The sequence below is a fragment of the Ischnura elegans genome, chromosome X (assembly GCF_921293095.1).
Source record: "Ischnura elegans chromosome X, ioIscEleg1.1, whole genome shotgun sequence".
NCBI lineage: Eukaryota > Metazoa > Arthropoda > Insecta > Odonata > Coenagrionidae > Ischnura > Ischnura elegans.
In genome coordinates, this window is record NC_060259.1 from 75,979,595 (window position 1) to 75,996,672 (window position 17,078).

The 17,078-nt window shown below is 38.8% G+C and overlaps 1 protein-coding gene across 2 annotated transcripts in view; it reads right to left on the reverse strand.

Annotated features, from left to right (window-relative positions):
• Positions 1 to 4,380: 4,380 nt before the first annotated feature.
• The window catches only part of LOC124171842 (macoilin), a 43,748-nt gene continuing 31,050 nt past the window's right edge, over positions 4,381 to 17,078 (reverse strand). For both annotated transcript variants that reach the window (XM_046551200.1, XM_046551199.1), the window contains exon 13: positions 4,381 to 13,890. In XM_046551200.1, the coding sequence (XP_046407156.1) occupies positions 13,511 to 13,890 (380 nt within the window). In that variant the 3' untranslated portion in view covers positions 4,381 to 13,510. The remainder of the gene's footprint in view (positions 13,891 to 17,078) is intronic.

Here is a 17,078-nt window from a genome sequence, read left to right on the forward strand (position 1 = left end):
GTGTTTCATTGAGGTAGCCTGCAATGGGTGTCCAGGTGACCTATGTATTGTCATGTTGGATTTTATTGGCAATCATCAGACATCGAAAGGTAATATTAATATGTTGGCTCACAATCGGACCTTAGTTACAGGGACGTGGTAGTAATGTCAGGCATAGCGCATATAAATGGAAACTAAACCCGTAGGAATAAATATCCTTGAGGTAGCTCGGCAGATGTACTGATTAGTGAACATTGGCGGATCCAGGATTTCTTTCTGGGGGGCACAAGCAAGGCTGTATCCAGGATTTTGTTCTGGGGGGGGGGGGGGGCACAAGGATACCCTGTAATACAAAACGAACGCAATGATAAAGGGACCGTATTAAAAATCTTGCATATTTTTTTGAGGGTCTAGCGGGGGCACGCCCCCCCCCCCCCCAGATCCGCCTATGGACCAATTAACCACGGCTTTAAAAGCCTTATTGCAATAGTTTGTTAATAAGAAGAAAGGCCACAACAAGTGTTGCGCTGCACGTTTGAGGCCAACTATCCAAATGCGATTTCATTACTAGAAACAGCAAAGTCCATGTCGATGAAAACATTTATGCTGTTCTGGCAATGGTACAGGATGGTAAGGACGACAATATGAACCATCGATGTTTTCAGTTTATTCGATAGTGAATGTAATGCTCGAGGCTTCACCATAAAATCAATGATTTATCAGGCACGAGGATACCTCGTAATACAAAACGAACGCAATGATAATGGGACCGCATTAATAATCTTGCACATTTTTAAGGGCCTGGGGGGGGGGCACGTGCCCCCCCCCCCCCTAGATCCGCCTTGTTAGTGAAACCTGTCCATGCGGACGCCACCATAAGCGACCAATTTTTCCTGATACCGAACGAATTTCTCATATAGGTTCAGCAGCCTTATTATTTTCTGCCAACGGCCAATCCTTCCGCGGCCACAAAAATATATGCCCACTTAAACTCACAAAAAAACGGTTCTTTTTTTCGTTTGGGAATTTATTTCCACTATTCTGGAAACTCAATGAAGACAGTTTCAATGGAATATCGCTTGGCAATTGCTCTCTTCCATTCTGCATACTCTACGTTCTAAAGAGTGTCGACGGAGGTGGGATAACAAGAACTGTAATGACGTCACCGCCTCGTAAAAAGAGGGCCGCAATTTTCATGTTTTTTTTAATTTTAAACAAACACGAGACTGGCTTGATGGGGAATATTTTTTCCTCGCAACATATCTTTCCCTACCATGAACCGAATTCTTTCAATGATTTGCGTTTTGGGAGAGTCAACGACCCCATATTGAAATAGCAGTCAAACATTGAGATTTCCTGAGCGCACGTATTCTGTATGAGTGGCTCGACAGCTGAGTCATTGGCTCAAGGGTTTCATTAAAAAACAACAAGAAGTGTAGGTACCGCAGCAAGCAAGGAATAAGCAATGAAATTTGGGGAGGGTCATGACCTAAGTTTGAGGGGTATGGAATACCCCCCAAAGAGGGGAGGGGCGAGAGGGGCATTCTCCGGCGTAAAGTTTTTAAAGAGCTATTCTCCACGATAATTACAACTCAAACTTCTCTCACGTTCGGGTCTTGTAAACATGCATTTTTATATACACTCCCTTTACTCCTTTACAAGGACATAAGAAACTTTTATACAGATTACAGTCACGCGGATTAAACGAAAGTGGTAAACTGGATGCACGACTTTCTGAGTGATCGTAAACAAAAAGTAATTCTTGAAGGAATTAGCTCAGATGAAGTTAAAGAGATATCAGGTGTTCCGCGAGGAAGCGTAATCGGCCCCCTTTCGTTCATTTTATACATTAATGACCTCTGATTCCGATTTAGCAATAAAATACATTTATTTGCTGACGACGCTGTCATATATCGTGAAATTAGTGATCACTCTGACTGTGAAATTCTATCATCGCATTTAAACAACGTTCATCTGTCGAGCGAAGAGTGGGGGCTCGAACTTAATATGTGCAAATGCATGTCGGTACATTTATTGCAAAGTTCGTCCATCAACAGGATGTTTATGCCGTAGATGGCATTAACATAGAGACAACAGACGAAGTGAAGTACCTGGGAGTTACGATAACCTCGAACCTCTCGTGGGCAACACTTAAAAGGAATATTTGCGGCATAGCCCTGAAGAAAATGGGATTCGTCAAGCGTATTGTAGGAAGATTTTCGGATGAGGAAATAAAATGAAGGTACTATTTCGCACCCGCACGACCACACCTTGAATATGAAGCGAGCAGTGGCGCCGCGAGGGGGGGGGGTTTGGTGGATAACCCCCCAGAGCTCAGAGAAATTTTTAGTTTAATCCATTTTACTTAATGTATTAGTATTACTTGTAGAAGTGTTAGGATTAATCAAATATCTCTTATAAACCGGTAATACTAGTCATTTTGAACCATTTATCTTAAAATTTTCCAGAGGGCCCCCACAACTCCCACTTACCCTGGCGGGTATGCAATACCCCAACACCCCAGAGTATTAGTTGCGCCTAAAACCCCCCTTTGCATTAATTCTTAGCTGCGCCCCTGGCAGCAAGTATAGGGGATCCGCTGCAGAAAGACTTAATCCGTGAACTGAATAAAATACTAAGGAAGGCAGCGCCGTTCTACAGAAACTGCTACGGGCGTACAGACAGCATTACCCGGATTCTAAGTGAATTAGGCTGGGAGCCTCTCGAGACTCTCCAGACAGCACGAAGTAAGAGAGTTAGCAGTTTCTTACGGTTTTCTTGCGGAAAAACATGATAAGTAGCTTCTGTAAGACAAGGATATGATTTTAGGGAAGAATAGGTAAGGAATGCCATCAAATATCCTCAGATTAACGTAAGTCGCCTCTGTTGGAGCACCCAATGCCATCAGAGGCTACGCGATAGGCTTAGATTGCTTGAGCAATTAAGAATAGATATTTTTAACAGCAACAAGGAGCACATCATATGATAGACCTATTTTTCCACTAAATTTCCAGGTCCGACAGAAGCGATAAATTAAGAGAGATATTTTACGAACGAATAGATATGGGAATTTGTTTTCCCCCAAACCATAAGGGACTTTAATAAATGCGTCTTAATTTTGCTTTTTATATCACACAGCTGGTGTCTTAACAACCCCTGCCACACGTTTTTCAAAGGCGGTTTTCAGGGTATTATGCAGGTGAAAAACTAATCAAAATGAATGTCGCAATTATAAAGCAATGTAAGGTTCACACCAAGCAAAAATAAATCACCCACCTATCCAGAAAATTTAGAATGGATATGTAATAAATAATGGAGGATTCTCAGACAACAAAACAGATCACAGGCTCCATCTCTGCTATTGTGTTGGAGATCCACTGTATCATCATGAAGATGGAGGCCAATAATGATTGACCATGATTCACACAGATATATTAAATGCCAGAAAACTCAAGTTTAATTCCCCACCATCGAAAATTTTTTCAGCAAAAAATCCCATTATAATTAATAGCCACCTTTAGTATGAACGGAAGTTATAAAGTGCCAAAACAATGTCCAGTTCTAGAGAATAAAACATGTGAAAACTGTACCAGTAATTCCATTCAAATTTTAAGTTTATCAAGCCCACTAAGTTAGCGCTAACACTTTCAATTAAGAGCAAGCTGTCCTCTAATGCATTCATAGGGACATGAACACCAACCCAGTTTGGCCAAAAAAGCCTTCATCAAAGCTGCATACCAGGATTACATATATATTTCATCACACACAAGATAGGTCTTTAACCATATTGGAATCTGATATGTATTTGAATAGTTTGAATGTGGCAAAAAGTAATTAAAAAGCAATTTTTTCCATCAAAATCAAATGATTTTTATTGACAACAGCATCAGAGATCGTATTCTAAACTGTCTTCTTGATTGATAAATTATTGATGCTTAGACAGTAGAGACAACATCTTAAATGGGAAGTGATGAGAACATCACAAGGATATCTTTCACCTTGAAGCAACTGCCTGGAAAGCCAAGAATGAGTATTCACTGCTGTACATGAAATTCCATTCTGCTATTGCTCAACAAGGCCATGCTATGAACAGTCCATCCAAACTGGGGCATTTCTGAAGTAAAAATGAAGCATTAAACAAATTGCTCTCCAAATACCAACAGATAGCACCATAGACCTCAGCAAGCCACAAAGGGCCACTTATTAAAGGTTTAATGAATACCAAGCAGATTCAACCGGCAGAAAATGCCTCAATACCTGATGTATAACATTTCACTCCAAGTACCAATGAATACTACCGATCAAAGAGAACTTATTGCACTTCCATGAAAATTACCAAATTAGACGCTTCATAGCAAGGAAAAGACTTTTCCAAGTAAGGCTGCAAGAAATTTACAGATATAAATTGCTGTGATGATGCTTGCTTTGGCAAATCACCACAAACACCCACATTTTTATTTCACGGAAAACACAGCTACAAAAACATTTTCCTGATAAGAATACCAGAAAAAATGCTCAAAGGTCAATAAGAATGTCAAAATAGTTCATACTTGGTGTATAGTTTTGTTGGTGTAAATATTGCTTTCGGTCAATTGGTACGTTAAAACATTTGAGTTGGTGTATTTTAGTGGTGTATGCACAGCTATGTCAAAAGAACATAGTTCAACTATGCTTGACATTATCTTTACATAACACGAACATAGATAAGACAATTTCAAATAACCCAAAGATTATAGCTGATGAAATGTAACAAAGAAACCACATGATTCTTAAGATTAAAACTGAAAGAAGCCTTACACAGTGAGCTCAATCTGATCACACCATTCTTTCAAGTTCTATTCATTTATCACAACAAAAGAGCCAATACAAAATTTTAAATAAATTTTTTTAAACTCTAAATGTAGCTTTACAAAAATAAAAGACAGTTTCTTTTCCCGACTGACTTTTTCAGTTTGAATAGGAAAATAAACCACACTTTTTAACATTTCCAGACATAAATATACAACTCAGTCGAAACGGTTAAAGGTACACGGTTGTTTTCTCAAAACATTTCCAAAGAGTAAATAAAGAGACAAATGCCACAGCTCTCATCGACTGTTGTTCGTTGTGGCTTGAAGACAGAAAATCAGGCAGAAAAATAAAAAAAATTGATATAAAATGCCTTAAGAATGTCTCATGATCATAATTCACATCACAACCAACGTTTTTCAATAGAAAATCAATTCAATGAAAATGGTCAAAATATAACATAAAAAACTTCAAGGTTATCTCAATAAAAAAATATAAAACCACTGCTTAGATGCTGTACATGCTGAAAGCTTCATACTTCCGAAACAAACTAATACAGTAAAATCCCACATTCACAAACTATTGCTTAAATACTGAATATTCTCCAAACTATTATCATTTCACTACCACCATTTTGACACAATAAAGCAGGCCAGGTTTGTTCACAAACCATGCCAAGACTTTCATAAACTTCTACTAAGTGCTCTCAAACCTCTTCCCCATTTCAATGCATTCACTGGCTGAGTGGAGAGTGTGAATTACTTTTAAGTAGTAAATCATGTGATTAATGACTAGGTTTTCTAATTAACATTAAAATGATAATATTTGATACCACAACTCTACAGAAAATCGCCACTCCTTCATAAGAAACTCACTCATACAAATAATAAATATCGTCAATATGTTCCTGGTGACCTTAAAAAGAGAAGAGCAAATAGATTTTTAATCACATGAAACAACATTATCAGCATCAATTTCACTGGAGAAGTATTCTTCACCTAAAGGCAAGGAATGAACACTAAAGTGGATGAAATATTTTTGAGGTAGTGCACCACAGGTTTCCATTGTGGTAAAGAGAAAAAATTTTGGTGTTAAAGAGAGCACAGCTGCGTCTGGATTGACCATATTAACATACAACAACAAGGTGGATTTTTTATCTCACTCAATATATTTAATAGTAATTTTTAGCAAGATACCGATGCAATAGGAAGGGGTATGGATCTCCCTGGCACAGTATAGTTTCAAGATCAAGTATTGCTTCTTTGTTCTATACAACACCTACATAAATACGCAGGCCACATGTCCTTTCCATTGTTGAGATGGAATATTTAACAAGATCGTGGCTTTTTTGTCAATCGTCTTGTTCAAGGTTGATAAGGAAGAAAAGCGATATGAAGCCATCCTAAGTCAAAATCTAAAATGGTACCACCTAACCACAACTGAAGCCATAAATATTGCATTCCAATTCAATCACGGTTTTTCACCAATTATTTTCCTCAAATGAAATTTTATCAAAGATAAAAACTGCAGTCATCCTGGAATGAAGACAGACAGGAAAAAGTAAAGGAAAAGAATTAAAGGTATACAGTTTAAAAGAGGCACTATGGGGTACCACTGAGTAATAAGTTTCAGAAAAAAAAGGTTATTTCCTGTGATGAGTAAAGATTTTACACTAAATGTAGTTGAATTTACTTTGCAGATGCAAATCATTTTATCCTATCATCCCCATGTGTAGCAGATTACATGATGAATCTTCAGAAGCAACTAGAAGGAAAGAATTAAAATGATTTTATATGCTAGTGAAAGGGAATGAAACTCAGCATCGAGGAAATATTTTTAGATTAATTTTATCATAACACCACCCAAATAAGCCATGCCTAATAAATCCCCACATTGGATAATTTGGTGAATGTTTTTGAAACCGTAACATACTGTGAAATCTTATTGTATGACATAAATAATTATTCCAAGCTACATTTATGTATCTCAACAACAAATACTTAAGCCGGAATAATAAATACTGAACGGTGGACAGCAAATTTCTTTACTTTATCAGCTTAACCAATGTTGAATCACATACATAAAGGGCAGTCAAATATCAACCTGTTTCCCCTGACTTTCCCAGGCATTTCTTGCAAATTTCCAGGCACCAGATTTCCAGGCCCGCTCTTCCTGAGTTGGTGATGTCATTAGATTGCTGATTCAACAACTTGTTCAAAGAGAACTTCTCATAGTGGGAATGAACTGCTCAGACAACAAAAACTATCAAACAAGGCACATGCGCACGACAGGGGAGGTGCTAAGAGGTGGTGAACAATAATAATCTTGACACAATGTAAGTAAATTCACAATATACAAATAGAAGTCAAGAGTTACGAAGCACTATCCCAATGATAAGTATGTGAAAGCTCACTCGAGGCACAAAAGCCCGCTCTTCCTGAGTTGGTAATGTCATTAGATTGCTGATTAAACAACTTGTTCAAAGAGAACATCTCATAGTGAGAATGAATTGCTCAGACAACAAAAACTATCAAACAAGGCACATGCGCAAGACAGGGGAGGCGCTAAGAGGTGGTGAACAATCAATTTGAGCTAATGACGTCATCAACTTATCTCTTCTAAAAGGGTGAAGGCCGTCAATTCATCACGAATAGCTCAATTTGTACGGAAAAATACTGGTCTCTCCCTTTTTTAAATGCTATTACAATCGACCACAACATAAATTGATGTGCGAGCTCATTCCAGGACTTTAGCCGATTTTCCAAGTTTCATGGAATAATGGCCCCCTTGATACAGCGGAAACAACTACCCAGGGTGGGCCCTCACAGGTTACACTCCTGAGGGCCAGGGCTGTAAGTCTGAGACTTTTCACCAGCACACCTCAGGAGGGGAAGGAAAGAGGAAGGAAAAAAGGATAGGAGGCGCTGCCTTAATGAGAGCACGACAACGCCTCCAGGTATAGGGATAGGGATGGAAGGAATGGGATAAGGAACACCACACCATCATCAGGGCAACGTGAGCCACTACTAGCAAAACCAAGCTCCGCTGTTCCTACAAAATGAAAGAATATTCAATAATTAAAAATACTCCACAGATTTTTACGTAGATGGCCCCCTTTAATACAGCAGAACTTTGATTATCCATCCAAATGTAGGAAAAAATAGAAAACCATTAAAGACAGATAGTCCAATCATGATCGCCTTCCTAGAAATTTTTCCCTTGATACTACAAGCATGTTTTCACAAATTTTTTCAGGAGGTCGCAGGTTCGAGTCCCGCATGGGTAAGTTACCCATATCAAGGCCATGGCTGTTTGTGTACGTTAAACTGTTAACATGTTAATGACCCCGACGTAAAAGGCCTTGTAGAGCTGTTTTCGATAGTATGGAAATAAATTATCGCAAGTGAAGATTCGGCCTAGCGTCACTCCTAAAAAGTGCTGTCCCCTTTTGCTGTCATTTTTTCGAAGTAGGGATGGATAGGAAGGGTGAGAAATTTGGAGAGAACTGGCTAGGGAAGCAATAGGTAGTTAATACCCCTATAGGTTACTCCCAATAACAATAATTAAGGCTAGAGTGCTTTACTTCATTTAAGAAGTGATTAAATAAAAAGAAACAAATGCGCCTAACACTCAGACCTGATATCGAAATTTTTCAAAACAATTTGTAAGTAAAAGGAACAAATTTGGAAGGTGAAGATAATTTAATGGAAAAAAATCTTCCTCATTCAGCCATTCTCTCTTAAGTTAAAACAAAAACGTGAAATTTAGTTGCATAAAGAAATATCATAAGTTGTTGCTGTCAAGAGAGTTCCAGATCTTCGACTTGTTCAGGGAGAACCGCTCTTTTAGGGAAGAAATTGGTCACTAAAGGGTAAACAACAACAAGAAACCCGAGCCAGAGGCACTAGGTTGGAGAGTAGGTGAGAAAGCATTGCAAATATCTTCCTCATTCAGCCATTCTCTCATAAGTTAAAACAAAAACGTGAAATTTAGTTGCATTAAGAAATATCATAAGTTGTTGCTGTCAAGAGAGTTCCAGATCTTCGACTTGTTCAGGGAGAACCGCTCTTTTAGGGAAGAAATTGGTCACTAAAGGGTAAACAACAACAAGAAACCCGAGCCAGAGGCACTAGGTTGGAGAGTAGGTGAGAAAGCATTGCAAATATCTTCCTCATTCAGCCATTCTCTCATAAGTTAAAACAAAAACGTGAAATTTAGTTGCATTAAGAAATATCATAAGTTGTTGCTGTCAAGAGAGTTCCAGATCATCGACTTGTTCAGGGAGAACCTCTCTTTTAGGGAAGAAATTGGTCACTAAAGGGTAAACAACAACAAGAAACCCGAGCCAGAGGCACTAGGTTGGAGAGTAGGTGAGAAAGCATTGCAAATATCTTCCTCATTCAGCCATTCTCTCATAAGTTAAAACAAAAACGTGAAATTTAGTTGCATTAAGAACTATCATAAGTTGTTGCTGTCAAGAGAGTTCCAGATCATCGACTTGTTCAGGGAGAACCGCTCTTTTGGGGAATAAATTGGTCACTAAAGGGTAAACAACAACAAGAAACCCGAGCCAGAGGCACTAGGTTGGAGAGTAGGTGAGAAAGCATTGCAAATATCTTCCTCATTCAGCCATTCTCTCATAAGTTAAAACAAAAACGTGAAATTTAGTTGCATTAAGAACTATCATAAGTTGTTGCTGTCAAGAGAGTTCCAGATCATCGACTTGTTCAGGGAGAACCGCTCTTTTGGGGAAGAAATTGGTCACTAAAGGGTAAACAACAACAAGAAACCCGAGCCAGAGGCACTAGGTTGGAGAGTAGGTGAGAAAGCATTGCAAATATCTTCCTCATTCAGCCATTCTCTCATAAGTTAAAACAAAAACGTGAAATTTAGTTGCATTAAGAACTATCATAAGTTGTTGCTGTCAAGAGAGTTCCAGATCATCGACTTGTTCAGGGAGAACCGCTCTTTTGGGGAAGAAATTGGTCACTAAAGGGTAAACAACAACAAGAAACCCGAGCCAGAGGCACTAGGTTGGAGAGTAGGTGAGAAAGCATTGCAAATATCTTCCTCATTCAGCCATTCTCTCATAAGTTAAAACAAAAACGTGAAATTTAGTTGCATTAAGAACTATCATAAGTTGCTGCAGTCAAGAGAGTTCCAGATCATCAACTTGTTCAGGGAGAACCGCTCTTTTAGGGAAGAAATTGGTCACTAAAGCGTAAACAACAACAAGAAACGCGAGCCAGATGCACTAGGTTGGAGAGTAAGGTGACCCGCTCAGTATGAGCACATGACCTCATCCACTTATCCTCCAAAAGAGCAATGGTTGTCAATTTTTCACCAAGAACAGCTCGAAAAGTAGATGAAGGATCGAAAAACGGAAAAATGCAGGTCTCTCCACTTCTAAAAGCTATCAAAATCCACTGGAAATGGAAATAGGTGAATGAGCCCACCATGAATACAGCAAGTGGATATGAAGATGAAAGGCCAAATTGTCCCATGCCATGGGCAAACTCAACGCCCTCCTCCCGTATTGATTGCAATTACTTAGGAGCAAATATTAAACCACCCCACTGAAATCGGGCACACTAATCTCATCAAATATTGTTTTTTATATTGCTTTATTTTGTACCATACACGCCACCTCTTTAAAAAACAAACTCTCCCTGAGGATAGGCATTTTAAGTCCACTGTCTCTAAACCAAAATTTATAATTTTTCAGCCAAGGGGCACTATATATAGCAATTTTCTCCTCTAACCCAAAAAGCCTCCACACTTCGATGTACACTCCAACAATTATAATTTTAATGTTTGATGGCTAAGGCAAAAAAAAGGCATTAGCATTTATACTCAAACACTGAGCAGCTATTGAGGACTTAGTGACCCACTTTGGACCGGAGCAGAATAATTGGTGCATGGCTTAACAAATGCTGGTGATGCCTAGAGGTTTCTGAAAGAACTGATGGTGTTATCTTCATCACAAAAAAGGACAACCTGAATTTGACGCAATATTTGCATGAATTAACACTATTAAACAAAATTTTCTCATCAAAAAATAAAATTATTGCTATGTCTTCATCTCTCTGGACACCATATGCACGCCTATGGTAGGATATAACAAATCATGTACAGTAAAACTTCACTCTACATGCATATAACAAATGAATTTGCAATGAAGATCTCCATTACTACCACTAATACACAGACCTATTACTATGAAAGTGGTGTTAGAATACAAGGCTAGAGAGGATACAGTCCATATATACATTGGAAGGAAACTTTTAGCATCAAAACATTTTAATAGCATAAAATTCAGTCCAGAAGTTAAAACATTTACTCTAGATCAATGATAAATTTGTTCACAACCGTAAGAGCATTCTAATGAAAGAAATTCTCCATTACATGCAATTTAACTCATTTTCATACGTGGTCCACATATTATGTTATTTAAATTTAATGGGCAATCAGCACGCACTGAATTTCAAGCATCAGACATAAATTATGTTGTGTCTAGCGCATTTGAGTTGAGTTTCCCAACTTGAAACTACTCACAATGGATACTAATTATCGTCATAACATACTTTTTAATACATTAATACAAGATAGAATTACAACGTGGTCACCAGTATTCAGTTATTCCGCCAAACCTGAACCCACCACACTTAACCATCCAATTGACGTCTGGATGGGAGGGATCGAAATTCATACCTCCTCTACATCGCAACAGATGCGTAAAATCAAGATAGATAAAAAAGGAGATAGAGGAACGTAAAATGGTGGTTCCACTGTAATAGTGGGTCAAAGGCAGTGGCTGGCAATCTCCCTCCACTCCCTCCCAGGAGTATCAGAACTGAAATATAACTTGGGTCTTTGTAATAAACCCGAAACATTAAGAGCCGTAGTATTGATTGAAATCTGATGGCATAGTTTTCATGAAATAGCCAACCACTAAAAATTAATGAAGTTCCCAAATTACAAATTTACGATTTGCATTTCTCAAGGATAATCAATTCATTTGAATTGCTACTTGTGATTTGAGTCAGACAAATAGCTAAAAGAAATGAAAGCTGATACCTGTTCAAAACAAATGCATTAGTAACATTAAAATCGCAGATTTTATTACTCATTCTTAACCATGGAATTCAAAATTTTCTGGAGACACATATGCACTCGCTTCTCCCACCTGAAAAATATTCTGTATGTGCTTTCAATAACACACAACATACAATACACATCAACTACAAATCTTACTGATGTCATTTCACTTAGGGAGGATGATAAACCGGCTCCTGAATACCAAGTGACCTACGCTGTAACCTCAAACAATTAGTGCAAGTAGTGCTTTAAACATAAATCTCTTTGTGAACAATCTTGTAAGCTACTGCATTTTCACTGAAACAAAAGAATTAATTAAACAATCATATGATGAAATCATATTAAATAATATTGAAATGATTCCCACACAATGTACCAATTCATCAAACCTTTTTCGTATGATATTTTGAAATTAGAGAGCAAGAAGCAATATACCAGCTCAGCAATTACTGATGGCCACTTCTTCTTTGTCCAACAAGGATAATAAAAAAAACATGAAATACACAACTGACTTTGAACCAATAGTCAAAAATTGATGACCTGCAAAGATGAGGAACATAACAGTTACTAAACAAGAGTCAAGGATGAAGAAAAAACTTATATAGACCTTTTAATCTCTCCCCCGCTTCTCCATGCACTAATTTATATGTACTACATATTTTATAGTGCAAAAAGATGTCACATTAAATAAAATCGTACGTCAGGAGAACTACGCAGACATATTCCAAAAAAAAATAATGGATAACTAAGAGGAGGGTTTTTGACTAGCAATGAGTGATCAAATACCAGTTGAAGACCCTATGTTATGAGCAAATTGATTTCTCTTCAAGAAAAATTTAACATTACCATAATAAATAAAATTAACCAAACAATTATTTACCACTTATTAACTACATAATAAGACTAACATTTTTCCACATTAATGCAGGCATTAAATACCCACAAAAGAGTCACTCCCTATCAGCCAGTAGATGCTTCACTATAAGCACAAAAAGTGTGACGTGAAGATGATTGTTGAAGTAATCTTTAGATAATATTAACCGAGCAATAACTTGTCCATAATACTCTGCTTTACACCCAAATTGACTTCAAGTAGCTGAAAATAATGCTGGGCAACCCAATGATGAATGATTTACCAATGCCATCCTTACTTCAGCAAGGTGCATACAGCTTAAAACACTGTATTTGAGGAAAATACATAACAAAAGAATAGCCGCAGCCCCGACAACGTTTGAAAAAATGAGATTTTACTGTACCGGCATTCTCATGTAAGCAGCCAAACACATTAAAGAACACAGGAACTGGACAAAAATGATAAAAAAGAATACTTTTAAAAATAAATAGTTTTACCTTCCTTTACTTCAGCATTTCAAATCATCTGAAAAATCCCAAAGTTTGTAGGCACAAAAATATAAAAGTCCATCACGACAAATTACTGCTAACCACAAGCAAGCATAGCTATTGCAGGGCACTCGGTGCCCAAGGACACGCACTGAACCCACACTCCACTCCATTTGTATGTTTCCAGACAAACTTTTTTGGATGGTGACCTTGAATCCAAATGCAAGCACTCTTTCAGGAAAAAAGCTCAGCACAGTCAGAGGACAGACCGTCCCCCAAAAACACAGTATGCAAGTAAGTGCCTTCAGGCTTCCGTCGACGCAATGGCAGCAACCAGGCTGCCATTGCCACCCGACACTCCACTGCCCCCACAGCTCCCACCACTTGTGCCCTTAGGGGTGTACGCTGTGGCGTTGGGGTCAAGGGTCGATGAGGTTGACGGGGCCGGGACCATTGGAGCTGACATGAGGATGGAGGGAGACGATGACGGCCCGAGGAGGTGTGCCGGTGGGTTCACGGGCGACAACAGTGGCTCCACCAGGAGGAGCTTTGATGTCCCACCACTGCCAGACAGCTCCAGGCTCACTGTCGAAGGGCTGAAGGAGTCTGTGGGCATTACAGCCAGGACTTGTGCTATCTTCCGCTTCAAGTCATCTATCTCCTTGTCTTGAGCGCGTATCTCACCTTTTGAAGAGAGAGGAGTATTTAGAATGAGTGATTTCCATATAGGTCTAAGTTCATTTCACAGTTTCAAAGGAATGCCAGTTACTACACATGATGACCACCAATGTACTTTAATGCATATTACCATTGTGGTTTAATGCGTATTTCCATTGTGTTTTTATGCGTATGTCCAGTGACAACATCAGTGTTATTTTATCACCCTTGAAATCAAAAATCCACTGGGATTTAGTCAAGATATCAATCAATTATTGACAGTTTCAGGAATCACTTTGTGGAACTTACAACTCATCTTGAATAACTTTAAACTTTGTATCTTCTACTGAAAATTAATTTCTTTACTACCATGTTTCTGACATTAGGGCATCATCCTCAGCTGTATAAGACAGAAAAACGTTCACTTATTTTAAAAAAGTGAAGTGGAAGAATCTCGAAGGAGCAAGAAGGGTAGGAAGATGGAAGGGGTGGATTGGGAGAGTGAGACAAGGAAAGGAGGCCCTGGTAATGGGATTTTGAGACCCTGAAATCCAGGGCTGGGAAAGAGCGGGCAGGTTAGTGTTGGGATGGCAGCCAACACAGTGATTTTTTCCCACGCTGTGGGCTAGGGTTCCAATCCCAGCAGTGGCAGAGAATTTTCAGACTACCCCATCCCTGCTTGAATGTTGTGTGGAGGACATCCCAAGCACAACACTCCACCTGTCAGATGGGAAATTATGCTGTGGTCCTTTGGGCACCTTATGTTAACCCTAAGGCACTCCCACGGGATACAGTTGTAGCCCAGACATTTTGTTTACTTTGTGTTCTCTCCACATGTTGTCAGCGGTGTGGAGGAGTCTCAGAAAGTTCAACAATATGAGGTAATTTAAAAAAAAAATTAATTGGGCTACAGCTGTATCCCACGTGTGTATTGGCGATTCAATTTCCTTTGTGAATGCCACAGGATTAAGAGCAGGCTAATGCCAACATCGAGTTTCTATCCAACTTTCCTTCCATACTTCCCTCTTGGCACTAATGATCACAGCTGTTGGTCGCCGCCTCCAAAAACCATACCACAGTGATTTTTCACCCTATATCTTGCACTACAAAGGAAAAGGCCAGGGGCTATATGTACTCTCATCACTCACAAGACATCAATATGGATGCTTGGCTATGCCCTCCACGATTCCCTCTCATACGCCTCTGACGTAAGTTCAAGGCCCCAGAATGACAGCACTGGGTGGACAAGACTTAAAGAGAAATACAAACCTTGTGCCTCAGGTCCGTGAATGGGAAGGGATTGAGGAGTAAAGACTTAAGAGGAAGTTTAACTAAAATGCGGGCCCAACAAGGTTAAGAAAGGATTGAGACGTGAGTTTTGATATTAGATACAATTTTTAAATCATAATTCACTAGCTAATTATAAAAATGCGCTCAAAGATAGTCCAAGTCGTAGCCTTGGTAAAAACTCAATTTACAAGATACGACATAAGAAACTTAGATGAAAATTTTCAGCTTCATAACAATTAATTTGCTACTTCTTGGGTCTCCAATTTTCATTGCATAGCAGTTTCATGGAATTCCTCATATTAATTTTTCAATGAGATTTAAGGTAAAATTTTGAACTTTACACCCATGCCTCGCATAGCGCAATTTCGATATAGCGCAAATTTGTTCCTCAGGGAAACATTGCAACGCAGTGTAGCCTAATCAAAACACTTTAACGCTCTCATGATAAAACGTGAACTTGCTCTAAGTACACACGAAATTGCTATCCTTTTACGCATATTAATAGTATTGTTTGCCTCAAATCTTCTTTTTTGTTTATATATTAATCGAAATCCATTGCTGTACATTGGCCAAAAGCATTGCTCATCATTGGGTCCAGATAGCCAGCCTACCGAAGTAATTTATCTCGTCTCCTTAATAGAATGTCAATAGTTAATTTAGATCATTAATTAAGCGTGGAGCTAGTGGAAATGAGTATTTTTAAGCAATACAGTTTGAGACATAATTTTTGCCATCTTAGGTGATCCGGCGATTGACTTCCAGGTAGAGGGTCTACGCTTAAGCCTTCAAGGTCATCGGTATTCACGGGGAAGAAGTGGATCGGTGGCGGAGGCGTTTATGAATAGCATCAACACAGAAAAGGGTCCGCTATTGAGTCTCAAACACAATGGCTTCATTCCCTCCCAGCATTCGTAGGCCCTCTGTGTCTCAGGAGTACAGTGCAGCAGTAGAAGGTGATTTCGATAGGGCCATACAGAGTAAAAACCAAGAGAACAATGGCAAAAAATAGGAATGTGGGTAGAAAAATCATCAAGAAAAGTCATCAAGAAAAACCATAAACCTAGAAGAGAAATTGAAAAAGGTTAATTTCTTTGGAAATGGAGAGCGTAAAAGCGATATTGCGTGGAATTTTAAACTGACGACGCCTTATTCTGAATAAAGACAAAGTTAAAACATCAGTGACATCAGCCGCACCAACTTCAACCAAGCAGTCAACACATATGGAAAGTTCATTGTGAATCTGTTCAAAGACGAGGGTGGTAATCGCTCCGAGACACTCAGTGAAAGCTCCGGTTGGTTCCAGAATTTTAAACGGCAAGCAGGTATTTTCAGTGCGGCGATATCAGGTGAATCTGCAAGTGTTGATAGCGCAGTCACTGCAACATTTTCTGATGAACTCCAAGCTGTGATTGAAAGTGGCTCCTTTCCCCCACAACTAGTTTTTAGTGTTGACGAGATGATATTGTTTTGGAAAAGAATGCAATCTCGTTCATTCATTTTCAGGGAAGAAAAACCTGGATCAGGTTTCAAGGCATTTAAAGACTGTTTCACATAGCTGCTAGTGCCTCAGAGGAATTCAAATTAAAATGATTTATCATTCATAAACTCCGCTAGTTATGAAATGGCATTCGAAGTAGCATTTGCCTATCATTTCGATGAGCGACAAAAGGGCCTGGGTGACACATTAATTGTTTTTAGACTGGTTCAAAAATCGTCAACTGCCGGCAATGCATTACGTACCCTTGAGATAGCAGATGTTAGCCCACCCGCACGACAGGAGGGAATTTCAAAAGCACGTATGAATTCTTTTTTTTTAACGTGAATAAAATTCTTTAAATGCGTGCCTACTATCTTGAAAGATATTTTAAACTATTAACATTTATATAAACATGGTTTTCTAAGGCTATTAATATGAATACATATGG